Source organism: Amblyraja radiata, chromosome 4 (genome assembly GCF_010909765.2).
Source record: "Amblyraja radiata isolate CabotCenter1 chromosome 4, sAmbRad1.1.pri, whole genome shotgun sequence".
NCBI classification, from domain to species: Eukaryota; Metazoa; Chordata; class Chondrichthyes; order Rajiformes; family Rajidae; genus Amblyraja; species Amblyraja radiata.
Genome location: NC_045959.1, coordinates 64,698,072 through 64,714,458, shown reverse-complemented (window position 1 = coordinate 64,714,458; position 16,387 = coordinate 64,698,072). Strand labels below are relative to the sequence as shown.

The 16,387-nt window shown below is 43.0% G+C and overlaps 1 protein-coding gene across 2 annotated transcripts in view; it reads left to right on the top strand.

Annotated features, from left to right (window-relative positions):
- The window catches only part of adcy8 (adenylate cyclase 8), a 116,992-nt gene extending 100,892 nt beyond the window's left edge, over window positions 1-16,100 (top strand). For both annotated transcript variants that reach the window (XM_033019659.1, XM_033019660.1), the window contains 4 exons: window positions 1,276-1,422; window positions 10,167-10,259; window positions 10,359-10,473; window positions 15,557-16,100. In XM_033019659.1, coding sequence (XP_032875550.1) covers window positions 1,276-1,422; window positions 10,167-10,259; window positions 10,359-10,473; window positions 15,557-16,044 — 843 coding nt within the window. In that variant the 3' untranslated portion in view covers window positions 16,045-16,100. The remainder of the gene's footprint in view (window positions 1-1,275; window positions 1,423-10,166; window positions 10,260-10,358; window positions 10,474-15,556) is intronic.
- Window positions 16,101-16,387: the final 287 nt, after the last annotated feature.

Genomic DNA, 16,387 nt, shown 5'->3' with positions numbered 1-16,387 from the left:
TTCTCTTTACAAATGTCTGATTCTAGCAGTTGGGATGAATACTTGGCTGCAGGAGACTGCACTGTTCCAGGTTGGCGAGCTGTAAATGGAAGTCATAGAGTCCGAGAGTCATAGAGCATGGATAGAGGCCATTTGACCCAACTTGCCTACACCAGCCAACATGCCCCATCTACACTAGTCCCACCTGCCTACAATTGGCCCATATTCTATCCTCTAACCCTATCCCATCCATGTACCTGTCTAAATGTTTCTTAAACGTTACAATTGCACCTACCTCAACTACCTCCTCCGAAACCCCAAATACCAACCACTCTTTGTGTAAAAACGTTGCCCCTATTCTGTGTAAAAGATTCTGTGCATTTACCCTATCTATTCCTCTCCTGATCTTGTTCACCTCTATAAGATCACCCCTTATCCTCCATGCTCCAAGGAATAAAGACCTAGCGTGCTCAACCCCTCCCCATAGCTCAGGACCTCGAGTCATGGCAACATCCTTGTAAATGTTCGCTGCACCTTTTCTAGCTTAACAACGACATGTCCTTTCAGGGTATTAATGACCCTCAGTTCATCAATCTTTGAAATGGAAAGTGAACTGAGTTCACTTCATCAATTAAGTCATATTTGGAAAAGGTTCAGTAAAAATGGTTAATTTCCTGAAGTTCATACATCACTGATGTGTGATTCTTCATTGGTTTTCAATGGAAGTTTTGGAGGCAGTAATCACACAAGGCACGCAATCACAATCATAATTCCACGTTTCTTGCTTTTAAGATGAGGAATAATCTCCAGACAAATTTATTTACTCTTACTTAATAGTTGGTAAGCTCAAATGAATTCAAATTAATACAATTCATTGAATCAAGAAACATGGAGATTCAAACAGATTTTGATTCTCCATGTTAAGACACAAAATGCTGGAGTAACTCAACCGGACAGGCAGCATTTCGGGAGAGAAGGAATGGGTGACGTTTCGGGTTGAGACCCTTCATCAAAATTCTTCTATGTCTTGACCCGAAACGTCACCCATTCCTTCTCTCCAGAGATGCTGCCTGTCCCGCTGAGTTACTCCAGCATTTTGTCTTATCTTCGATTTAAACCAACATCTGCAGTTCTTTCCTACACATTGAACCTCCATTTTGCTTGATTCAGGTTATTGATTAAGGTATTCTTTTACACACCAAAAACTATAAATTATGAGAAATAAACTGTAACTCTGACAAACCGGTAATTGATTGCTCATGAACTTTATTTCCATTATTGTTCTTTTTGCACCAGGAGCTTTATTCGCAGTCTTATGAATCTGTGGCTGTGATGTTTGCCTCAATTCCAGGATTTGCAGACTTCTATTCCCAAACTGAAATGAATAACCAAGGAGTAGAATGTTTACGATTGCTAAATGAAATAATAGCGGACTTTGATGAGGTAACTTGGCACTTCATGTCTTTATGATATCTTGGGCTTGTATTTCTTCTGCTGGGATCATAAGATCATAAGTAAAAGAAGCAGAATGAGGCCATTCGGCCCATCAAGTTTACTTCACCATTCAATCATGGCTGATCTATCTCTCCCTCCTAACCCATTCTCCTGCCTTCCCCCATGACCTCTGACACCCGTACTAATCAAGAATCTATCTATATCTGCCTTAAATATATCCACTGACGGCCTCCACAGCCTTCTGTGGCAAAGAGTTCCAAAGATGCACCACCCTCTGACTAAAACAATTCCTCCTCATCTCTTTCCTAAAAGAACATCCTTTAATTCTGAGGCTATAACCTCTAGTCCTAGACTCTCCCACTAGTGGAAACATCCTCTCCACGCCCACTCTATCCAAACATTTCACTATTCTGTACGTTTCAATGAGGTCCCCCCTCATTCTTCTAAACCCCAGCAAGTACAGGCCCAGTGTTGTCAAACGCTCATCATATGATAACCTACTCATTCCTGGTAGACAAAAAGCAGGAGAAACTCAGCGGGTGAGGCAGCATCTATGGAGCGAATGAATGGGTGACGTTTTGGGTCGAGACCCTTCTCCAGCTTTTTGTCCACCATCGATTTTTACAGCATCTGCAGTTCTTTATTAAACTACTCATTCCTGGGAACATTCTTGTAAACCTCCACTGAACCCTCTCCAGAGCCAGCACATCCTTCCTCAGATATGGTGCCCAAAATTGCTCACAATATTCCTAATGCAGCCTGACCAGCGCCTGATAGAGCCTCAGAATTACATCCCTGTTTTGTATTCAAGCCCGCTCGAAATAAATGCGAGCATGTTTAAGTATAATGGGTTACGGTCTTCATAATAAACTATCTGACAAAACATTATTGCTTTGCTAAAGGATAGTAACAACCTTTCATTTTTTATCTTCTTGGTAAAATCTAGGCTGTGCATTGTACATTGTAATGTCACATCATGAAGTTGGGGAATGAGGAAGCGGGCAAGAATTAAAGACAATTATTGCTGTCCAGATAGTGGAGTTAAGGGATATGGAGAGAAGGCAGGAACGGGGTACTGATTGTGGATGATCAGCCATGATCAGCCATGATCACATTGAATGGCTTGAAAGGGCCGAATGGCCTACTCCTGCACCTATTGTCTATTGCCAGAGATTAATGGGCCTGTCCCACTTACACAACTTTTTCGGCGACTGGCGTTACCCGTCATAGGTCGATAAAGGCCGTTGAAATATTTCAACATGTTGAAAATCGATCGGCGATCAGAACAACGACATGTCGCTTGTATGGTCGTGAGTAGTCTCCTCAGTCGCCCAAAGAGTCGTAGCGTCTTTCTGGTCGCTGCTAAATTTTCAACATGCTGAAAATATTTGCCGACCTGCAACGACCTATGACGGGTGCCGTAGTCGGTGAAAAAGTCGCATAAGTGGGACAGGCTCATTACATTTCCTTTATTACAACATTGAATTATTGACTGTGAAGTGTTATTGAGGTCTTGAGGTGTGAAAGGTCTATGTAAATTAGCAAATTTGCAAATTTGCAGATGACACAAAGCTGGGTGGCAATGTGAACGGTGAGGAGGATGCTATGCGAATGCAGGGTGACTTGGGCAGGTTAGGTGAGTGGGCAGATGCATGGCAGATGTCGTTTAATGTGGATAAATGTGATAGTATCCACTATGGTGGCAAAAACAGGAAGGAAGATTATTATCTAAATGGTGTCAAGTTGGGTAAAGGGGAAGTACAACAGGATCTGGGGGGTCCTTGTTCATCAGTGCATGAAAGTAAGCCTGCAGGTACAGCAGGTAGTGAAGAAAGCGAATGGCATGTTGGCCTTCATAACAAGAGGAGTTGAGTATCGGAGCAAAGAGATCCTTCTGCAGTTTACAGGGCCCTGGTGAGACCACACCTGGAGTATTGTGTGCAGTTTTAGACAATAGGTGCAGGAGTAGGGCATTTGGACCTTCGAGCCAGCACTGCCATTCAATGTGATCATGGCTGATCATCCAAATTTTGGTCTCCAAATTTGAGGAAGGACATTCTTGCTGTTGAGGGAGTGCAGCGTAAGTTCAAAAGGTTGGCGAGACTGTCATATGCTGAGTGAATGGAGCTGCTGGGCTTGTATACTCTGGAATTTAGAAGGATGAGAGGGGATCTTATTGAAACATGTGAGATTATTAAGGCACACTAGAGGCAGGAAGCATGTTCCCCATGTTGGGGGAGTCCAGATCCAGGGGTCAAAGTTTAAGAATAAGGGGTAAGCCATTTAGAACAGAGATGAGGAAACACTTTTTCAGACAAAGAGTTGTGGGTCTGTAGAATTTTATGCCTCAGAGGGCGGTGGAGGCCGGTTCTCTGGATACTTTTAAGAGAGAGCTAGATAGGGGCTCTTGAAGATACGGAGTCAGTGGATATGGGGAGAAGGCAGGAACGGGGTACTGATTGTGGATGATCAGCCATGATCACATTGAATGGTGGTGCTGGCTTGAAGGGCACCTGTTGTCTATTTCCTATTGTCTTAAGGATATTATTCATAAGTTCATGTCATAGTAGCCAAATTCGGCCATTCGGCCCATTTAGTCTACTGCCATTCCCGCTATTGTAGGGGAAATTCTGGAAGCTCTTATGAAAGAACAGAGCACTTGGATAGCAATAATAGTCAGGCAGATTGAATATGAATCTCTGAAAGGAAAATCATACTTAACAATCTATCAGCGTATTTTAAGTTATAACGTACAACAGATAAGGGCAAGACAGTTGATGTGTGTTTGGACTTTCTGAAAGAGTCACATAAGAAATTATTAAACAAAATTAGAAAGGATAATATTGGAGCTAACTTAATGGCATGGATTAATGATTAATTAACAGACAGAAGCAGATTGGGATTGATAATTATTTGGTTGGGAGGGTGTGACCAGTAGACTACCATGAGAATTGGTGCTGGGTCCCCAGCTGTTCAAAATCTATATCGGTGACTGGGATGAGGCGATCAAGCGTGACATATTCATGTTTGCTGATGATAATTTGAGCTAGGTATGGGGTAGGTGCAGAGCATCTTTAGGGGATATAGACCAGGAAAGTGAACAGGCAAGGAAGGTAAATGGAATGATAGATGATAGAATAGAATATGAAAATCGTAAGGCCTAGAAAGATGTAATTTTTTTTAAATGGCATGAGATTGAAAGGTGTTAGTGTTCAAAGGACTTGGGGATTCTTGCACACAAATCACTGACAGATTCAGCAAGCGATTTGGAAGAGACAAGTGAGAAGTTGACCTTTATTGTAAGAGAATCAGAGTACATTTTGATCCAATTATTTGGAGGCATGTGGAGACCACATCTGGAATATTGTGACCGGTCGGGCCTCTGTACCTAAGGGAGGATATACTTGCAATAAAAGAAGTGCAAAGACAGTTCACCAGATTGGTTATTGTAAAAGGAGAGAATTAGCAAACTAGGTCCCTGCTCTCTTCAATTTAGAAAAATGACAGGTGATCTCATTAAACTGTGCCACGTTCATCGGGGATGATAGAATAGATGTGGAATTGATGCTTTTCCCGGCTAATGTGTCATGACAGTGCGGGGAAAGAAATCTTTAAACAGGGGATCATAAATCTTGGGGATACGTGATTATCCGTGGAATACTTGGTTATCCATGTTCGTTACTTATATTCGTAAACAATTGCAAGTCCTCTTGCTAATAATTGCCCAGTTTGGTGCGAGTAGAATACTGAGAGAAGATTTTCAACAATTTAGTTTAGTTTATTGTCACGTGTATCGAGGTACAGAGAAAAGGTGTTTTGTCGCATTTTATCCTGTCTTCACACTGGATAAAACTGCATTTTCTCCAGTTTTCACACTTCTGCACCTCTTGCCCGATGGCAGAGGCAAGAAGAGGAAGTGTCCAGGGTGAGACTTATCCTTGATTATGCTGGTGGCCTTGCCGAGGCAGCGTGAAATGTAGATTAAGTCGATTGAAGAGAGGTTGGTTTGCGTGACGGTCTGGGCTGCGTCCACAATTCTCTGCAATTTCTTGCGTTCTTGGATGGAACTGTTCCCAAACCATGCTGTGATGCATCCCGATAAAATGCTTTCTACAGTGCATTTGTAGAAGTTAGTGAGAGTTGTTGGGAGCCAAACTTCCAAAGCCTTCTAAGGAAGTAGAGCCGTTCGTGTTCTTGGCCATTGCATCGATATGGCTAGTCCAGAACAAGTTGCTGGTGATGTTTATTCCCAGGAAACCTTCTACCATATCTAAGCCATAAGGTCATAAGGTCATAAGTGACCCATCAAGTCTACTGCACCATTCAATCATGGCTGATATATCTCTCCTCCCTAACCTCATTCTCCAGCCTTCTGCCCATAACCTCTGACAGCCAGGACTAATCAAAAATCTATCTACCTCTGCCTTAAAAATATCCAATGACTTGGCCTCTGCAGCCTTATGTGGCAAAGAATTTAACAGATTCGCCACTCTCTGACTAAATAAACCTCTTCTCATATCTTTCCTAAAAGAACAGGCTTAAGGCAAAGATCTCTAGTCCTAGAAGGCAAAGATCTCTAGTCCTAGACTCTCCCACTAGTGGAAACATCCTCTCCACATCTACTCTATCCAAACCTTTCACTATTCTGTATGTTTCAATCTTCTAAATTACAGCGAGTACAGGCCCAGTGCTGACAAATGGCAACGATCTACTTTGGTGCCGTCACATTCGATGATATATGTACTGCTTCACTATCTCCATTGTCTCGCTGATTTAAGAGAAAGTTTGTTGTCTAGACACCAGGTTATGAGGTTCTCAATCTCCTTCATATACTCCATCTTGTCATTGTTTGATATCTGGCCCACAGTGGTGGTATTGTCTGTGAATTTGTAAACTAAGTTGGATTTGTACTTGGCTGCAGAGTCATGGGAGTATGTAGAGTAAAGAAGTGGGCTGAGAATGCATCCATGCGGGGCACAAGTGGTGAAGATTATTGTGGAGGATGATTTGTCCCCTATCCTCCATAATTGTGGTCCATTGGTATTAAAGGTGGTATTAAAGGTGGTACTAATAGCAGAACTGTAGTCTATGAACCGAAGTCTGACGTAGGTGTCTCACTTATACGGGTATTCCAGGGATGAGCATACGGCCAGGGAGATGACATTAACTGGGGACCTGTTGTGGCGGTAGATGAAAAACAGTGGGTCAAGGTTGCTTAGTAGACTGGTTATAATGCATTCCATAACCAGCCTCTCAAAGCACTTCATGATGGTCGATGTTAAGGCCACAGGACAGTAGTCGTTACCAGGGTGATCCCTGCACTCAGATTTTAGTATAGAAACTCTACTGAATTCCACAAAGGGCTTAGACATAATCAGAGAGTGTTGTCTCATAAGCAATATTATTCAGCTTTATTGGAATTTTAGGAGCCACAGAAGGTTTGCATCCACTTTCACAATAATTAATATAAAAAACAAATATTGATTTTCTGATTAAGCTTAGTATTTAACTTTTTCAAATCTCCAGAGTTCTAATATAAAATTCAAAGGCCATTGCCAACTCTTATAATGAAGCATGCAATTAGTACCACTACTCTATTTTTCATATAATCTGGCATTTATTTTCACTTTTAAGTGGCTCTGCAATTTCCTTTGTAAATTTATTTTTGAATCAGCTGTCACTATCATTTCATACAATGTATTTCAGTTTCTTATTACATGTTATCAAAACGTTTCTTGATTGTAAATATCTCGGAGAAATCTTCTCATAACCTCTTTGGTTCAATAAGATCAATCCCAGTTTGTAAAGACTCTCCATTTAACTGAAGTCTTTCATCTGTGGTGCTATGCCAATAAATTTCTTATGCACTGTGCAAAAAAAGGTAGCAAGAATTGAACACAAAACTCTAGGTGTAGCCAAACTAGTCATTTGCTTTTATCTTGCTTTTATCTTTGCTTTTTTAACAATCTTCCCAACTTGTCCTGTCACTTTAATGCGCATGTTTGCAAATTCTCTCCAATACCCCATTCAATATTATATATTTTAATTTACAGTGCATCATATATTTTATACCAAAGTTAATCATCTCTGAATTATTTGCCACTTTATAATGTTCTCACTTCTGAGTTTTGTGTCATTTTTTAGATTAGATTAGATTAGATTAGATTCTTTATTTGTCATTCAGACCTTTTGGTCTGAACGAAATGTCGTTGCCTGCAGCCATACATATAATAATAAACAACAAAGCACACAATAAACACAAATTAACATCCACCACAGTGAATTCACCAGGCACCTCCTCACTGTGATGGAGGCAAAAGTCTTAAGGTTACTGTCTCTTCCCTCCTCATTCTCCCTCTGCGCTGAGGCGATATGTTGTTACCCCACCGGGCGATGGTAGTCAGTCCCGTGGCTCAACCGAGCTCCGCGAACGGGCCGGTTCAAGCTCCGCGGCCCGGGGTGGTCGAAGCTGCCACCCTCCAGTCCAGCGGACGCAGCTGTTGCCGCGGGAGCTCCGGAAAACAGGCACCAGCCTGTGACCTGTGAGCTCCCGACGATGTCGTCCACTGGCCCGCGGCCAAGCCCCGGATTCATGTCGCCGCCGCAGGAACGCCGCCTCAGCCAACGGAGCACCATCACAGCCCTGCGCCGGGCCGCCCCACCGGAGCGCCGTCTCAGCCCCACGCCGGGCCGCCCCCACCGGAGTGTCGTCTCAGCCCCGAGCTGGGCCGCCCCCACCGGAGTGCCGCCTCAGCTCCGAGCTGGGCCGCCCCCACCGGAGCGTCGTCTCAGCCCCGAGTCGTGCCGCTGCCACTGGAGCGTCGTCTCAGCCCCGCGCCAAGCCGTCCTCACCGGAGTGCCGCCTCAGCCCCCGTCTCAGCCCCGCGCCGGGCCGCCCCCACCGGAGCGCCGTCCCAGCCCCGCGCTGGGCCGCCCTCACCGGAGTGCCGTCCCAGCCCCGAGTCGTGCCGCTGCCACTGGAGTGCCCGAAGGCCCCCACAGCTCCGAATTTGACCAGCCTCGCGATGGTGAGTCCTGGCTGGCTCTGCCTCCGGAGCCTCGAGGTCGGTCGCAGGTTGGAGGCCGCCAGCTCCGCCATTAGGCCTCAGCACAGACGGAGGCAGAGAAGGGGGGATACGACAGAAGAGTCGCATTCCCCCGAAGGGAGAGACAGAAAACCATGTTTCAGCCCCCCCCCCCCCCCACACACATAGCACAACCTAATAACCAAAAATTTAACTATAACAAGACAAAAAAACAACAAAATAAAGTAAAGACAGACGGACTGCAGGTGAGCCGCAGCCGTTCAACAGCGCCGCCACTTCCGGAATTTACAGAGTCAGAGTCATAGATACAGTGTAGATACAGGCCCTTTGGCCCAACTTGCCCACACCGGTCAACATGTCCCAGCTACACTATTCCCACCTGCCTGCGCTTGGTCCATATCCCTCCAAACCTGTCCTATCCATGTACCTGTCTAACTGTTTCTTTACCATTACCATTTCCATTTGATTAACTACCTCATCTGGCAGCTTGTTCCAGCCACCCACCACCCTTTGTGTGAAAATGTTACACCTCAGATTCCTATTAAACCTTTTCCCCTTCACCTTGACCCTATGTCCTCGAGCCGTCGATTCTTCTACTTTGGGCAAGAGACTCTGTGCATCTACCCGATCTATTCCTCTTATGGCGGGCGAATAAGCAAGCCACACGTGGTGAATCAAAGAGATCTTTATTGTCAAAGCAAAGAGAACAGCACACACACGAATGGGGGAAGGTTGACCCAGAGCTCATTATTTATACTAGGGCACACCCCTAAACCTCGTGACAACTCCTTCCCGCCATTTCCCAATCACGGGACCCTACCCCCGACTGCCGAGGGTTCAGAAACAGCCATATAAGTGCTTCCAATTGTTTTGGAAGTGGGTTAACCAAGGGTGGCACCACACTCTCATGATTTTATACAGATACTCTCATGATTTGAAAGCTTTGAAATTATGCTATATATAATTTGTCCAGGTCATGAATATATTTGAACATATATCAACCTATCACTTTTTCCCATTTGAAAGTGGAAACCCAATCATTTAATACTGCAAATAAAGTTAGTTAAGTGCAGTTTGCCTTTGATAGTGTTTGGTGGCTTTTTTTCCCACTAACCTATAATCTTCCATGTGCCATTTGAATTTTTCCTCACTTAATTTCTCAACTTCTCCCTGCCACTGATATTAGGATATGGCTGGTATGTGATTGTATAGTTTATCCCTCTGCTATTTTTTTGAATGAAAAATATTAGGACTTAGTTGAAGAGATGAGCTTTAAGGAATAGATTAAAGGAGGAAAGATAAATAGTGAAGGAAATTTTGGGGAGAGAGTTCTAAAATGGGAAGAGGCACATCTGTCAAAATCAGAAATGAACATGAATTCTGAATGTGAATGAGTGTCTGAAGAAGCATCTCGACCTGAAACGTCACCCATTCCATCTAACTAGAGATGCTGCCTGTCCCGCTGAGTTACTCCAACATTTTCTGTTTATCGTCGGGTTAAGCCAGCATCTGCAGTTCCTTCCTGCACATGAATTCTGAATGAAAGGAGGCAAATGTTTTTGGAGAATTGAAGAATAAGGGAAGGTAATGAAATAGGGAGGATAGAGCAGTCTAAGTTCAAGTCTGGGGGCGGAGCACTTTCTCAATGTTGTATAACTGTTTTACCCATCTTGATACCTCTTGCAGTTGTTGGGTGAAGAGAGATTTCAGGACATTGAAAAAATCAAAACAATTGGAAGCACTTATATGGCTGTTTCTGGATTGTCTCCTGAAAAGCAGGTAAAGAAAACAAAACAATATAAACAGAGTGCATAATTTATGACATCGATGTTTAATGTATAATCACCAAAGTTTACTTCTGTCCATTACCATTTGCAGCAATCTGAAGAGAAATGGGGTCATCTATGTGCTCTGGCAGACTTTACCATTGCTTTAAATGAAAGCATACAGGAAATAAATAAACATTCTTTCAATAACTTTGAACTTCGAGTTGGTGAGTATAATGTGATAGTGCATTTTGATTCACTGTTGTATTTTCCCATAGTGTAATAATCATACAGTGTGGAAACATGCTCTACGGCCCAACCTGCCCACACTGACCAACATTTCCCAGCTACAGTAGTCGCACCTACCTGCATTTGGCCCACATCCCTCTAAACCTATCCTATCCATGTACCTGTCTATGTGTTTCTTAAATGTTGCGATAGTCCCTGCCTCAACTACCTCCCCCGGCAGCTCGGCCCATACACCCACCAGCCTTTGTGTAAAAAAGTTATCCCTCAGGCTGCTAAACAATTTACAACCACCCCCTCCCTGACCTTAAACATATGTCCTCTGATTTTCGATTCTCCTACTCTGGGCAAGAGTCTCTGTACATTTACCCGATCTATTCCTCTCACGATTTTGTACACCTCCATATGATCATCCTTCATCCTCTGCTCATTTGTTCAGGAAAATTCCACTTTATTTTACTTGTATTTAAATGTTTGATACAGTTGATTACCATTGCTTTTGTCCATTTTGTCCATTTTTGGTGTGTTGGATTGGATGAAACATATTGCCTAAAACCAAATCAGGTCACCAGAAATTTGCTAAATTTGCTCCATTTTAACAAATCGCATTTGTGGTTTAGTTTAGTTTAGAGATACAGCTCGGAAACAGGCCCTTCGGCCCACCAAGTCCGCACCGACCAGCGATCTCCGCACATTAACACTACCCTACACACGCTAGGGACAATTTTACATTTATACCAAGCCAATTTACCTACAACTTTGTACGTTGTTTGAGTGTGGGAGGAAACCGAAGATCTTGGAGAAAACCTACACAGGTCATGAGGAGAATGTACAAACTCCGTACAGATAAGCACCCGTAGTCAGGATTGAACCCGGGTCTCTGGAGCTGTAAGGCAGCAACTCTATGGCTGCGCCACCGTACCACCCTCCGTTATCACCCATTTTTAAAAGGTTAGGAGCCAGTGTGTGGATTTACATACTGCAGTGCTACCAGGCCCAGTGGCTGCTGACAAATAACATTGACTGACTTTTTTTGACTTGACTGTATCATTTGATTTCTACCAGCTGGGAACCTGGTCTGTATTGTTAATGATCTATCAGGAAAGTAGCCATGCAGGCTGCCATAACGGTGGGAAGAAAAGGGGTGGGGGTGCGAGAAGGGGAAAACAGTTGTAAGAGAGGAATATGAAGAGAAAAAGATAAATCAGGGTGTGGAAGATCAGGAGGGGGGAAACTGGGGGACGGGAGTTATTGGAGTAGAGTCAGTCATAAAGTCATACAGCATGGAAACATGCCCGTCGGCACAACTCGTCCACACCGACCAAGATGCGCCATCTAGTTCCATTTGCTCATGATTGTCCAATATCCCTCTGAACCTTCCCTATCCATGCACCTGTTCAAGTGTCTGTTGAATAGTATCTGGTTTAACTCCCTACTCAGTCAGCTTATTCCATATACCCACCACTGTCTGAATGAAAAAGTTGGATTTTGATTCCCCAACCGCGAAGGATTAAGCAGCTCTGCCATGCTATGGAGCATCCCAGCCAGGCATTGTCCTCATCGGATCCTTAGCTCAATGGGATCAGGATGCTGCCACAGTGACTATCATGGCCACAGCTAACACCATGCAGTGTAGAAATGTTGGTCAGTCCTGCTGTCAGCAAAAGAGCAGCACTTGTGTTGAGTTGAGTTTATTGTCATGCGTACAGCGTTACGGTGAAAAGCTTTTGTTGCATGCTAACCATTGTCTCCAATGAGGTAGATAGTTGTTGGTAGGATCGTTCAGTTGCCTGATAACAGCTGGGAAGAAACTGTCCCTGAATCTAGAAGTGTGCGCATTGCATATGGCAATCAACGAGAGGAAGCAGTAAAAATAAAGACAATGTTTCAATGAGGACCCTTTAATTCTGATATGTATATGTTTTACTGTGAGTGAAGTTGACCTACGAGTTATAGGTCGCAACCTTTTAATCCACTAATATTTGAAATACATTTTTATGTCCTTCATTCCATTATACATTGGTTTAATGCTTCTACAACTTTTCAGTCTCCCTTTTAGCCTAACCCTGGTAGTATGCATAAACATGTTGGTGTGCTAATTTTACAAATGTAATATTCACACTTGACATTACTTCGCTATTCTTTCCATTATAAAGTATTACAGTGACACATAGTGGAAGGTAATATGTACTACAAAAAATATCTTAATAACATGGTAAGATACTGCTGAAAATGATTTTTTATTTGGGAGGAAACAGAATTAAGAGATTTTAGCTGTAATTACTGAAATATTTTCCAAGGATATCAATTTCTATGTTTACACCAAGATAAATATGTTGATATAATTGAAGTCATGATCTTTAGACCAGATTAAAATCATTAATTCTCTAGATGTATTTTGTTATATACATTAACAAATTAAGCTTAATAATGGCTTGTCTATATTACAGCGTATTACAGTGTAAGAAATTCAGTGTAAGAAATACATCAATTCTATATTTCACTTTTCCTTTTGCTTCAATTATTTTGTTTGTGACACTTTAGAATTTTTGACTGTTACAGGCACTTAATAATTGGAAGTTAGACACAAAATACTGGAGTAACTCAGCGGGACAGGCAGCATCTCTGGAGAAAAAGAATGGGTGACGTTTTGGGTCGAGACCCTTCTTCAGACTGATGTCAGGGTAGTGGGCGGGACAGAGATAGAAGATAGAATGTAGTCGGACACAGTAAGGACTGGTGGGAGAACTGGGAAGGGGGAGGGGATGGAGAGAGAGGGAAAGCAAGGGCTATTTGAAGTTAGAGAGGTCAATGTTCATACTGCTGGGGTGTAAGCTACCCAAGCCAAATATGAGGTGCTGTTCCACCAATTTGCTCTGGGCCTCACTCTGACAATGAAGGAGGCCCAGGACAGAAAGGTCAGATTGGAAATGGGAGGGGGAGTTAAAATGCTGAGCAACCGGAAGATCGGGTTGGTTAAGGCGGACTGAGCAGAGGTGTTCAGCGAAACGATCGCCGAGCCTGCGCTTGGTCTCGCCGATGTGCAGGCATTGACACATGGAACAGCGGATACAGTCGATGTGGATGGAGGAGGTGCAAGTGAACCTCTGCCTCACCTGGAAAGATTGCCAGGGTCCTTGGATGGAGTCGAGGAGGGAGGTAAAGGGGCAGGTGTTGCATCTCCTGCAGTTACAGGGGAAAGTACCTTGGGAGGGGGTGGTTTGGGTGGGTAGGGATGAGTTGACCAGGGAGTTGTAGACGGAACGGTCTCTGTGGAAAACAGAAAGGGATGGTGATGTGGCCAGTAGTGGGATCTTGTTGGAGGTGGCGAAAATGTTGGAGGATTATATGCTGTATGCGACGGCTGATGGGGTGGAAGGTGAGGACAAGGGGGACTTTGTCCTTGTTACGAATGGGGAGCAAGAGCAGAGCTGCGGGATATCAAGGAGATTGATAATCAATATTAATTGAGGAGATTAATAATTGGAAGATGTTGTTGTTGTTGTGCTTAGTTAATAGTTTATGTCACCATGATGACCCTGTGCAAATACCATCCAATATCATTAGGATGGCACAGTGGCATGGCTGGCCGAGCTACTCCCTCACAGCGCCAGAGACCCGGATAGGATCCTGACCTCGGGTGATGTATGTGTGGAATTTGCACTTCTCCCTGTGACTGTTTTGGTTTCTTCCAGGTGCACCGTTCACCTTCCACATCCCAAAGCCGAACGGGTTTGTAGGTTAATTGGCCTGTGAAAATTGCCCTCAATGCATAAGGAGTGGATGTGAACATGGGATAGCACGGAACTAGTGTGAATGGGTGATTGCTGTTCAGCATGGACTCAGTAGGCTGAACTGCCTGTTTCGAAGCTGTATCTTTCAATTCAAATTATCCTAAAATAGTAAACTATACAGATCAAGACATTGCCATACTGTAATTAATCTCTGGTCTGTGCCATTTGTCTTAATTTAGAACAGTAATTGGAGGTTTAAAATAAATCAAACTTGATGCCTACTCCTGCTCATTGTCCCCCAATATCTGCTTTAAATTGTTGTGTTAATGGGGGAAAAAAGGTAAGAATGAGACCAAGCTCCATTGTAATGTGTTATACCTACTCCATTATCGGATGGCTGCCAAATCCTTTCCCTGGAATCATGAAAAATAACTAGTGAGACTAGTGACATTGAGGTGGTGCAGACATATAAATACCTTGGAGTGCACCTTGATAACAAACTGGGCTGGTCTGTCAACTCTGACTCCCTCTACAAAAAAGGCCAGAGCAGACTCTTTTTCCTCAGAAGGCTCAAATCCTTCAATGTGTGTAATGATATGCTGCACATGTTTTACAACACTGTGGTGGCAAGTGTTATTTTCTACGCTGTTGTCTGCTGGGGCAACAGCATTAGTGCAAAAAACAACAAGAAGCTGGTCAAACTGGTTAAACGAGCTAGCTCAGTGCTGGAGGGGAGAGTAGACTCTGGGATGGATGTGCTTGAGAGGCGTATGAGGCACAAGGTGCAGGTCATCCTGAAAAACCCCGGGCATCCCCTCCATGTGATTTTGGAGAGTCAAAAGAGCACTCGGAACAACAACCGGCTCCTCTCCCTGCCCTGTAGAACAGAGCGGTTCAGGAGATCCTTCACCCCTGCAGCCATTAGATTTTATAATTCGGACCGCTAGGCTGTAGGGGGATGCATTTTGCAATTTTTAATTTTTAATTGTTAATTATTGGTCTTTTTAAGTATTTATTGCTCTCAGGTAGTGTCCACATTGTATTCTATGTATTTTCTGTCTGCGTTCGTTTTGAATCTGTGGGTTTGTTGGTTGCGGGCTTCCGGACATCTGAATTTCCCTGAGGGGATCAATAAAGTATTTATTATTATTATTATTAAATCCTAAACCCTCTGGAACTTTAGCCCATAATAAAATATATTTTCAGAAAATGCAATGGGGAAGGGTTGGTGATTAATGGAGTTAGATTGCCATGACATCAACTGTGATTTTTGGAGGATTTAAGACATTGGAGATGAATAATTGACATAATAATGTCTTTCTCCTTACAGGTATTAGCCATGGCTCAGTCGTTGCAGGGGTTATTGGTGCGAAGAAACCTCAATATGATATCTGGGGTAAAACTGTAAACTTAGCAAGCCGCATGGACAGCACAGGCATCAGTGGCAGAATTCAAGTGCCTGAAGATACCCACCTTATCCTGAAGGACAAAGGATTTGCCTTTGAGTACAGAGGTGAAATATATGTCAAAGGGATAAGCGAACAAGAAGGGAAGATTAAAACATATTTTCTTCTGGGAAGAGTGCAGCCAAATCCACTTATCATGCAACCAAGAAAGCTAACCAGTCAATACTCATTAGCAGTTGTTGTCCTTGGACTTGTACAGTCATTAAACAGACAAAAACAAAAACAAATTCTGAATGAAAATAACAACTCCGGCATAATTAAGGGACACTACAACAGAAGGACATTACTTACTTCCAATATACCTGAGGCAGCGACACAGGTTGAAAGCACAGAAAAAACTGAAATGCCATGATAAAATTTTCATTGTGTTGAAATTTTGTATTTCTTTTATATATATATACATATAAATATATATAAATAAAAAGGTTTACTTTTCTAAAACTGGTCTGGTGTTTTAAAATGTGCATCGTTATCACTGAAAACTTCATATCCAAGTTCAATAAGCAAAAATACTTATTTATATGATTAACACAGGTGAATTTATGTAGTTTACTCGTGCAATTACAAAAATGTGTTTTTTATGTGCACACCGCAAAGTAAGAACAGAAATACAGAAATGAAACAACATTAAGTTGTTCTCATCTCCTTTAAAGAATGGAGGAATCAGAATCAATAGCAGCATTCTGAAGTGAATT